The following is an 11,552-nucleotide window of genomic DNA, read 5'->3' as shown; positions in this document are numbered from 1 at the left end:
CCCCCCACCCCCCCCGCCTGGATATCAGTAAGTGGAAATTGCAAGTTACAATCCCTGCAAAACCACACCAGGATCTGGGTAGAAGCATCCATGCTCAGGTGCTCTGTCTGGCTACAGGCGCAGGTGGAGGAGACAGAAGCAGTGCTGGCACAGGTGTTGCGGGTCTTCCTAACCATCGTAAGCCTCCCTCTGTCAAGCTCCCTCTCAAACTCCCCTGTCTGCAGCTCCGTGTCCATCTTGACAGTAGCCTTTGTAACACAATTCCCACATGATTGAAGTGGTCTTGCCAGGAGCTACAAAAAATAGCCAAGTCATCTATATAGATTTAGGCAAATGTTTGTAACCAGTGTTCCCTCTAATTTTTTATGTCCATGTGCAGAATGAATTTTGTTATGTGCACCAATATGGAGGTGATGTGTGACACAACACCTTCATATTGGTGCACATAACAAAATTCATGTGGTCTGGGTTGGGTCAAGGTATTCAGCGTGTGGGAGGGGGCTCAGGGCTGGGGCAGAGGATTGGGGTATGGGCGGATGAGGGCTCTGGCTGGGGGCGCGGGCTCTGGGGTGGGAATGAGGGATTCAGGGTGCGTGGGGGAGCTCAGGGCAGTGGCAGAGGGTTGTGGTGTGGGGGGTGCAGGGTCTGGGGTGGGGCCAGGAATGAGGGGGTTGGCGTGCAGCCTGCCTCCAGGCTGCAGCGGGGAGAGAGGACTCCCCGCAGCCCTCTTTCGCTGCAGCAGCTCGAGGCTGAGGGATAAGCGCCTTTCCCTGGCCACGGCAGCTCTGGTGCACTGGACCGGGCTGAGGGAGGGACTCCTCTGCCCCGGCTGCAGCAAGCCCAGGGGAGACCTGTGCTGGGGCCGGCGAGGAGGGGTGCCTCTCCCCACCACAGCCCTGAGCCTCTGCATGGGGCTTAATAGGCAGCTGCGCGGCCACACAGCTTAGAGGCAATTTAGTTTGTAACCCCTGCAGCACGTCATTAACAAGCCATTATAAAGGTTGCTTCTGAATATGTTAATCCAGAAGGCATAACATTAAATCATATAGTCCAGATTCCACTGTAAAAGCAGATTTTTCCTGGACATCAGCATTTAAGGGAATTTGCCAGTATCCATGAGTCAAATCTAGGGTACTTACAAATTTTGCACACTCCTCCCCCACAGTAGGTCCAGTAAGTCATATATTTAGGCTATGGGGTAAGGATCAGACTGGGTGATAGCATTCAATTTCCTATAATCTATGCAAAATCTGATGGTTTGCTCTTTCTAGGAACCATCACAATAGGAGACTCCCAGGGACTTTTTGAGTTAGTGATTAACTCCATTTCAAGCATGCTTTCAACCTCCTCTGCATTTCCCCTTTGACCTGGTATGCCCTACATTTTGAATGGAGTGTAGAGTCTTGTTAGTTAAACCTGGCCAGTTAGAAAATACTTGTCTGTGGTGCTTTAAAAGGGAGAGCTTTTCCTGATTGGGGGCTAGAGTTAAACTCCCCAAACTCAGTGCTTTCCAGTGGAGTTCCCTCTTTGCTCTTTTTGACCAAATCACGTAAAGGGGTTCCTCATCAGCACAACATATCATAGTCACAGCAATCTCCCTTTCATGGTAAGCTTTTAACCTATTGATATGCACTGTTTGCCCTGTTCCCCTGACAGGGGGCTTTCTGACATTATATGTGACTTCATTCACACTTTCAGTCACCTTCCCAATAGTCCTGCATTTTGGTTTTCCTTACAGGAATTAATATTAACACCAGATCACTAATATCAAATGACCTTTCCTCAATATGCTGATCATACCAAGCTTTCTGAGTTTCCTGACTTTTCTTAAGGTTCTATTGCACCAAATCCATCATAACCTGAAAATTCTTCTTAAAATTAGACACATTCTCCCCCACTGTAGTCCTGTTTCCTCCATATTGCCCTCCCAAGAGTCTCAAGTTAAATCTAGGTGTCCCCTCACCTGCCTCCCATATAGGAGGTAAAAGGGAGTAAAGTCAGTAGATACTTGGGGTACGCTTCTGTACCCATATAGAAGAAATGGGACCAAAATGTCCCAGTTGTTGTCACACCTGGAGACATCCGTTCTTAGCATAGCTTTCAAAGTTCCATTAAGTCTTTCCACAGCCTCGTTGGTCTCTGAGTGTTAGGGAGCAGCCTTTATATGCTTCACTCCACACAATTCCCATAATTTTTTTAAGACAATGGCTGTGGAGTTTGCACTATGATCTGTCCGTATTTCTCTGGGAAATACTACTCTGCTGAAAAAGGTAAATTAAGCTGTAGCCACAGTTTCAACTTCAATATTAGACAAGGCTGTGAATTCAGGATACCTGGTTGTGGAATCCACTACCACAAATATTGTATTTCTTTCCACTCCTGTAAGGTTTAGTGAGAGATCTACAGTATCTACAATATCTACAGACAATCTGGCAAATGTCTCTTTAATGATGGGTAAAGACTGCAGTGGTGCCTTGTAAGGCCCTTTAAATCCTTAAGTTTCTGACACAAATCTCAACTTTTGCAATAATTTTTCACTGTCTGAAACATATGAGGCCCATAAAAATTGTTCTTCAGCCTGTCACAGATTTTCTCCACTCCTAAATGTCCTTCTGTCCTGTATCTCTGGGGCACAACTATTTCCTTGCAAATTTACTAGGATGCCATTTCTTTCTATAGAGGATTCTTGATACAACAAACCTTCTTGCATAAAAAATCTACCATTTCCTTCCCCAGCCAGGGTATCATTCTGAACTGCCGCCCTTTCTTGTTCCAAAGAAAGATCAGTTTGCTGCGCATATGTAATCATAGAAGATTAGGATGGAAGACTTCAGAAAGTCATCTAGTCCAACCCCCTGCTCAAAGCAGGACCAACCCCAACTAAATCATCCTAGCCAGGGCTTTGTTGAGCCGGGGCCTTAAAAATATCTAAGGATGGAGATTCCACCACCTACCTAAGTAACCCATTCCAGTGCTTCACCACCCTCCTAGTGAAATAGTTTTTCCTAATATCCAACCTAGATCTCACCCACTGCAACTTGAGAATATTGCTTCTTGTTCTGTCATCTGCCACCACTGAGAGCAACCTAGCTCCATCCTCTTTAGAACCCCCCTTCAGGTAGTTGAAGGTTGCTCTCAAATCCTCCCTCACTCTTCTCTTCTGCAGACTAAATAAGCCCAGTTCCCTCAGCCTCTCCTCGTAAATCATGTGCCCCAGCCCTCTAATCATTTTCGTTACCCTCCTCTGGACTCTCTCCAATTTGTCCACATGCAATACTCCAGTTGTGGCCTCACCAGTGCCGAATAGTGGGGATAATCACTTCCTTCGATCTGCTGGCAATGCTCCTTTAATGCAGCCCAATATGCCATTAGCCTTCTTGGCAGCAAGGGCACACGGTTGACTCATATCCAGTTTCTCGTCACTGTGATCCCAAGATCCTTTTCTGCAGAACTGTTGCTTAGCCAGTAGGTGCCCAGCCTGTAGCGGTACATTGGATTCTTCCGTTCTAAGTGCAGGACTCTGCAGTTGTCCTTGCTGAGCTTCATCAGATTTCTTTTAGCCCAATCCTCCAATTTGTTTAGGTCACTCTGGACCGTATCCCTACCCTCCAGCATATCTACCACTCCCCTCAACTTAGTGTCATCCGCAGACTTGCTGAGGGTGCAATCTATCTCATCATCCAGATCATCAGTGAAGATGTAGAACAAAACCGGCCCTAGGACCGACCCCTGGGGCACTCCGCTTGATACCGGCTGCCAACTAGACACCGAGCCGTTGATCATGACCAGAAATTCTTTGTGTGTTTCACTTAAGCCCAGAGCAGATTCTGACACAATAGAAGAACTTTCAAATTCCTTCCCCATAGGCAAGCTGCTATTCTCAGCAGAAAAAGGCTAGGATTTCCCTCCCCTTTCAGAGCCTTCCTCACTGGTTACAGACAAAGCAGGTATATCAGACCCATACTTTCCCTGGGACCTGCTTATAATACACCTCTACCCCGATATAATGTGGTCTGATATAACACGAATTCGGATATAATGCAGTAAAGCAGTGCTCCGGGGATGGGGCTTATTTACCGCATTATATCCGAATTTGTGTTACCGCAAGTGGTTCCTCTGCGCCCGCCCATTACTTGCTGCGGCCCTCCCCGGGGCCCCCTCTGCCCCAGCTCACCCCCGCTCCATCTCCTCCTACGAGCGTGCTGCAGCTCTGCTTCGCCTCCCTCCCAGGCTTGCTGCGCCAATCAGGTGTTTGGCCTGGGGGAGGGCTGCAGCAAATAACAGGCGGGCGCAGAGGAACCACTTGCGGTAACACAAATTTGGATATAATGTGGCAAGCCTGGGACGGGGGAGACGCGGAGCTGCAGGGTGCTCGTGGGAGGAGGCGGAGGCAGAATGGAGGTGAGCTGGGGCAGAGAGGGGCCCGGGGAGGGCCACAGCAAGTAACGGGGGGCGCAGAGGAACCGCTCCCTGCTCATCTCCACCTCCTCCCCTAAGCGTGCCACTGCCGCTCCACTTCTCCACCCCCCCTTTCCAGGCTTGCTGGGACAAACAGCTTATTGGTGCGGCAAGCCTGGAAGGGAGGGAGGGAGAAGCGGAGCAGCAGCAGCACGCTCAGGGAGGAGGCAGAGGCAGAGCGGAGGTGAGCTCAGGTGGGGAGCAGTTCCTCTCCCTACCCTGGTATAATGCGGCCTCACCTATAACATGGTGAGGTTTTTTGGCTCCTGAGGACCGCATTATATCGGGGCAGAGGTGTATTAACATGTTTAGACTTGGCTACACTGTTATCACCTATTGAAATATCAGTGGGTAGCAAATTCCTAATGCCAACCACAGCATTACCTAACTATAGAACATTTCAGTACTGAAATCAGCAATTTTTATACATCAGGTCAAATTCATATCAAAACTGGGTAACTACAGTCTTTTACATATCATGACTAATGATCCTGGGCAGTCCAGAAAGAGGAAAGAGCTGGACTGAGGCGCCAGGGAGTGCAGAACTCTGAGATGTAGATATTTGTGGGAGAACCAGGAGCACAGTGAATTGCTTTGAACTGGTAAGGATTGAAGCAACAAGTTGGCTCATGACTCAGCCAATTACAATTGTTCAGTACTGAAAGTTGCTTCGGGAACGTGGTTCATGCATAGCTCAGTCTTGTTTAAACTGCACTATAAAAGTGAGTTTTTAAATATATCAAAGGGCTATTGGGTCTCACAGAATGGTAAAAATTATATTATGGGCTGGCAGTTAGTTTATAAATGTGTTTGTTCTGGAACCGTATCTTACTCTGTAGAGCACCACGTACACTTACAGTGCTATGTAAATGATTTTTACTAACAATAATAGGTTTTTTTTCTCTTTCCTTTTCACAGTATTGTTGAAGATGAAAGTGTGAAATTGCGACAGCTGAAACTAGAGAACCAGGTAAGTGAACTGGCAGTGCAGAGGCTGACAAGTGTCACTCTTAAGAGAATGGGCAAAACATCAGTCTCCGAGAACTTACAACCACATTTTACATTATGAGTCTGAGTTTGCTGCTTCTTTATTCTGACAGGGAAGGAGAGACAAATGTTTGCACTTCTTTCTTCCCCCAGTTGTGCCTCTTGGATGTACCTGATTCACTGCTGTGCTTTATATAGTCTTTACCTCAGTGCAAAGTGGGTATAAGACACCATCATTTTACACCCACTTTGCACTGGTGTAAACAACTGCAAAAGGTACAGAGCATCTCCTATGGCATGTGAGGCCGTGTGTGGAGTAAAACAAAGACAATGTGATGAGTCTGATAGAAATGCTTGGAATGATGGACAGAGACCGATTACAACTAATCTCCAGCATTTGCCTTCAAGGATTTTCTGGTTATCATTAGTTTAAGGGTCAAGCTTGCCACAGTTTTTGTTATGATTTCCTTGATATTTTGTGCCTCCTGCAAGTGTTGTTTTATTCATTTCATTAGTATTCAGTTATCACAAGACTGAGAGGATCAAAAGAGAGGAGGAGAATTAATCTCTATAGGGAATTATCCAGTTTAAACATCAAAGCAGAAAGAAAAATACTCTCTAAACAGTAGAAAGAGCTGCTTAACCCCTCTGTCAAGAAAGACTTCCCGCAACTTTCTATCTTTCTTTTTCTAAGTACAGCCCATTTTTGGCTTAGCATTTGATTTGGCAGAAGAGCAGGAATTGTATCTCTTTCCAGACAGCTGATTGATACACAACTTGCTGAATGCCCAGACCACCATACCCTTTAGAGCACTTAGATAAACATAAAAGCAGCAAAGAATCCTGTGGCACCTTATAGACTAACAGACATTTTGGAGCATGAGCTTTTGTGGGTGAATACCCACTTCATCAGATGTGGGTATTCACCCACGAAAGCTCATGCTCCAAATGTCTATTAGTCTATAAGGTGCCACAGGATTCTTTGCTGCTTTTACAGACCCAGACTAACATGGCTACCCCTCTGATACTAGATAAACATATTCATCCCTACTGTTCTACCCTGTGAAATTTAAAATGAGTATAAGTTAATATGGAGGCAGATTAAGGTGTGGTGGGGCCCTCAGCCAGAGCATGTAGTGGGGCTGCTCCTCACCCTTTCCATCTGCAGCCCCGCCCATGGCCCCAATCCATTCCGCCCCTTCCCCTCGTGGCCCCACCCTTGTTCCACCCACAGTCCCACCCCATTCTGCTCCCGCACCCATTTACTCCTTTCTGCCCTCCCAAGACCAGAGAAGCCCTCCCCCCCCCCCGTCATGACCTTGGGGCCGCAGCAAGGAGTGAGAGCTCCCCCAACCCTGAGGCCATGGCAGAGAGTGAGAGCACCTCCAGTCCCAGGCCGCAGCTGAATCCAGGTGCTAGGGCTTCACCTTATGCTTTTGCCAGGAAGCAGGGGTGAGGTTGGGGGACTTCCCCCACCCACATGGCGCTTCTGCTGGGGAGTGGGGTTAGAATGTGGGTGCTTTCCCCGCTTCACCCGGCACTGCTATGGGTTGGGGCGTTGGAGTTTCCCCTGCCCCACAAGGCACTCTTTCCGGAGCTCTGGGCTTCCGCCATCTGGTGGTGGACTTTTTTCAGAGCCCCCCAATTGACCAGACCCCCCAGGCATGGGCTCCATAGGTCCAGTGGCTAATCCACCACTGTGTTCATAGATTTTTGAGGCCAGAAATCCATTATGGTAATCTAATCTCACGTCCTAACACAAGACATAGAGCATCACCCAGTAATTTTGTATAGAGTCCAATATCTCATGCTTGAACTAGAAGCGTATATTATAAAAAGACATCCGGTTTTGATTTAAGGACTCTCAAGTGATGAAGAATCTACCACATTCTGTGGTGAGCTGTTCCAGTGGTTAACTACCCTCACTTAGAAATTTGTGCCTTATTTCTAGTCTGAATTTCTCTTGCTTCAGCTTCCAGCCATTGAAGTTTGTTCTGCCTTTTTCTCTAGTGTCAGATGTGTTGTTTCTGTGTAGGTATGCATGGCATTATCTAAGAGTATGTCTAGACTGGCAGAGTTACATTACCGGCAGTTACATCGCTGCTCAGAGACCACTGAAGGGGAACCACTGTTGTGTGTTCACACTGTCATCTGCCTGCGCAATAGCGTGTTCACACTTGCGGCACTTGCATCGGTATTCAGAGTGGTGCACTCTGAGCAGCTATTCCACAGAGCATCTCTTTCTCTTCTGCCACTAAGAGTTATGGGAAGGCAGAGGGGGACACGGAGCATCCTGGGTCCTGTCCCAATGCCCCGTGATGCATTGCTTTGCATCCCTGCAGTCCCTGTGCTTCCGTCCACATTTGGCGCCATCTTTCAACAGTTTGTGTACTGCACACTCTGTCTCTTTGGTCTGCAGGAATGGATCCCACACTGTAGACCAATATGCTGCTCGCTCTCACTAACACAATCACGAGTGTCAGCGGAGTTATTCCTTAAACTACAAAGGGAAGAGGAGTTCGACATTGATCTTGTCACTCATAGTACTTATGACACGAAATTGCTTGTGGCACTCACGGAGGTGCTGACCACTGTCTAACACCGCTTTTGGGCTCAGGAAACAAACACTGAATGGTGGGATCACATCGCCATCCACCTCTGGGATGATGAGCAGCGGCTGCAGAACTTTCGGACGAGGAAAGCCACATTCATGGGACTATATGACGAGCTCACCCCAGCCCTACGGTGCAAAGACACAAGAATGAAAGCTGCCCTGCCATTGGAGAAGCACGTGGCAAATGTATTGTGGAAGGTGGCTACTCCAGACTACTACCAATTAGTCACTAACTAGTTTGGAGTGAGAAAGTTGACTGTTGGACTCGGGTTGATGGAAATGTGCGGGGCCATTAATAGCATCCTGCTCTGAAAGACCATGACTGTGGGCAACACGGATGGCTTTGCACAAATGGGCTTCCCAAACTGTGGAGGGGCGATAGATGGCGCACACATTCCAATTCTGGCACCAGACCACCTAGCCACTAAATACATTCATTGGAAGGGTTGTTTCTGTATGGTTCTCCAGGCACTTGTGGATCACCATGGGTGTTTCATGGACATTAACGCAGGCTGGTCCGGAAAGGTGCATATCTCACGCATCTTTCTGAACATTGGCCTGTTCAGGAAGCTGCAAGCAGAGACTTTCTTCCCAGACCAGAAGATCACTGTAGGGGAAGTCAAAATGCCCATTGTGATCCTGGGAGACCTGGCCTACCCCTGAATGCCATGGCTTATGAGGCCATACACGGGGCATCTTGACAGCAGCAAGGAGCGGTTCAACAACATGCTGAGCAAGTGCAGAATGACTGTTGAGTGTGCTTTAGGCCATTTAAAGACCCGCTGACGCTGCCTCTGTGGGAGGCTGGACCTGGCCTATGACAATATTCCTATGCTTATAGCTATGCTTATAGCCAGCTTCACTCAGGGCTGGACTGCTGAGGCTCAGTGCCTGGAGGCTGAATTTGAACAGCCAGAGACCAAGGCTATTAGAGGGGTGCAGCATGGGGCCATAAGGATCAGGGATGCCTAGAGGCAGCAATTTGAAGCTGAAAGCCACTAATATTTGTTGCTATGCTCAGGAGTACAGTGCTTGTTATGCTAGGAGATGATTGTGATTGGTGCAGATGTGAAGGTTTAAGAAAATTGCCTGTTGTTTTGCAGGGCTCTGTTTACTTTCAATTAATAAAGGTTGCTTTCAAACCAAAACAGAGGGAGAGACAAACAAAAAAAAACACATCAGCACTGAGGGGGATGGGGGAAGGGAGGGCCCTAGGAGGAGATGGGGTCCCAGAACTGTTAAATATATGTGTATGTCCAGATATCCTATGCAACCTTGTCCTTTGGAGTACAGTGCAATGGGTACTGTACTTCAGCAGGGCTAAACTGCAGAGGGAAGGGGATTGAGTGCAGTGGGTACTGGGAGTCTGCAGGGCTGGACTGTGACGGGGAAGGAGTAGAATGCTGTGGGTACAGACTGGAGCCAGAAGGTTGATAAGAGTGTGTTGGAGGTGTCTGGGGTGCGCATGGCAAAGAGTTTAGCAACAGCAGCTATAGGGGAGGGCAGGTGCAGAACTGCTCGGTTTGAAGAGCTAGTAGCGCCTGGAACGTGTCTGCTTGGCACTCTATAACGTTTAAGCACTTCGTTCTGGCATGCCACGTTCTCTTTCCAGTATCCTGCCACTCCTTCGATTCTCACTATCCTGCCACTCTTCGATTCTTGTTTTTTCGGCCGCGGAGTGCACCGGGACATCACACAGAAAGTCCTCTATTAGTTTTTCATGGCCACTTTTTAATTCTGTGCAGCCATTCAGCCAGTGATAACAAAGAGGGAGGCTGGGCTCCCAAGGTCATCTCTGTGAAGCCAAAATGCAACATTTTACAGAAGCAGTATTGTTTGCAACACAGAGACCGCTGATTCAGTGATTTAACACACAGCCACTATTCCCATACCTGTCACTAACTGGCTGACCGCAGGCAAGCACACATGAGCCACAAGCCCCCCAAAATGGTGAGTAACCACAGAGGCAGGGGAAATCAGTGTTCCAGGACCGTACTGTACACTTCGCACATGGCTTTTGGGGGAGAGCCAGCACTGTAGGGGGCCTTATAATCATTACTGTCCCTACATTTTCCACAGGCTGTGTTCATTATGGAAGATATGTCGCTGCTGAGGGTGAGCAGGGAATCAAGGGAGGGTCTTCTCCAAGACTGCGGCTTCCACCCTGCCCCTTATGCGACTTGCCTGTGTGCAGCAATTGTTGTCTTCTCCCCCCCGCATATCTCCAGTGACGGCAGAGTGGCATGGGAAAGTTACCCTTAATGGGGCAAGAAACTAAGCAGAATTGTCCAAATCTCCATGACAGTTTCGTGGAGATCTGAGGCAGATTCCCGTGAAGTGAGGGAGTCAATCATACCCTGTTCTGCCACTCAGACTAGGCATGTGGTGGTACGCACATCATACAGACACAAGCCTGCTTTCTGCATCCCTCCTCCCCTCGCTTCAGCGATTCTCAAAATTAAAGCCACTTACCAGGGGTCGCCTCTCCTGTTTGAGCTTTGCTAAGCTCTGACTGCTGTGACTGGCTAGACTCCTCCCGGGTAGAGAAGGGCTCCTGGCTGCGTGCATCTCTGACCTCTGAGTCATCCTCTGCCTCTGTGTTCTCCTTCCCCTTCACAACCTCATCAAAGATTTCCTCCTCCTGGCTCGGTCCACTCTCGACTGGCATGTGAGCCTCCGAAGTATCCGCAGGGACCTTCGCAGTGGAGGTCAGGTTGCCACTGAGTATTGCATCCAGCTCTTTGTAGAACCGGCAACTCGTGGGCACAGTACCAGAGCAGTGGTTTGCCTCCCATGCCTTGTAGTAGGTGTTCCACAGCTCCTTCACTTTGACCGTTGTAGTGGGGTGGTCACCCTGCTCCTGCCCGGAGGGGTTAAAAGCAGCCCTGGAGAGGGCTGTGGCTGGGGAAAGGCTGATTGGGGAAGAAGCCACAGCTGAGGCCAAGCCCCAATCAGGCCACAGATGGCCCTATAAAAGGGCTGTGAGCCAGGAGCTCAAGAGGACACTGTCTCTCTTGCCTCTTGAGAGAGAAGGACCTGGCTGTCTGGGGAGCTGAGCAGGGTACCTAGGGTGGAGCAGTGCTGGGGAAGGGCAGAAGGAGCTGGGGAGCTCCAGCCTAATAAAACCCCAGGCTTCAGGCCCTGTTAAGGAGCTATAAAATGTTCTGGGGCTGCAGAGGGGCAGCCCAGAGATCAGCAGAGGCAGCAGGTCCTAATTCCCCTTGCTGATGATGAGTGGTTTATAGACTGCCATCCACCCCAATGAGTAGGGGCTAGATGCTGACTGGCAGTAATCACTGAGGCGAGGTGGGGATAGAGGGTTGGGGGTTCCCCTGGGTGGGGAGACCCAGATTGTGGGTTACTGCTGGGGGCAGAACCCTGATGTAGAGGGGCACCAGTGTCTGGGAGGGAGACACCAGCCTGCAGAGGGTGCTCCAGGCTGGTGGAGCTAATTCCCAGGATGACCAGCAGGAGGCGCTGCACCAGTGAGTCA

At 49.0% G+C, this 11,552-nt stretch overlaps 1 protein-coding gene across 2 annotated transcripts in view; it reads left to right on the top strand.

Moving 5' to 3' along the window:
* Positions 1-11,552, top strand: part of TULP3 (TUB like protein 3) — an 87,968-nt gene that overhangs the window by 45,550 nt on the left and 30,866 nt on the right. For both annotated transcript variants that reach the window (XM_032775046.2, XM_032775048.2), the window contains exon 2: positions 5,377-5,428. In XM_032775046.2, coding sequence (XP_032630937.1) covers positions 5,377-5,428 — 52 coding nt within the window. The remainder of the gene's footprint in view (positions 1-5,376; positions 5,429-11,552) is intronic.

Source organism: Chelonoidis abingdonii, chromosome 1 (assembly GCF_003597395.2).
Source record: "Chelonoidis abingdonii isolate Lonesome George chromosome 1, CheloAbing_2.0, whole genome shotgun sequence".
Taxonomy (NCBI): domain Eukaryota; kingdom Metazoa; phylum Chordata; order Testudines; family Testudinidae; genus Chelonoidis; species Chelonoidis abingdonii.
Note: the sequence above shows the minus strand (reverse complement) of the source record. Positions and strands in the feature narration are given on the sequence as shown.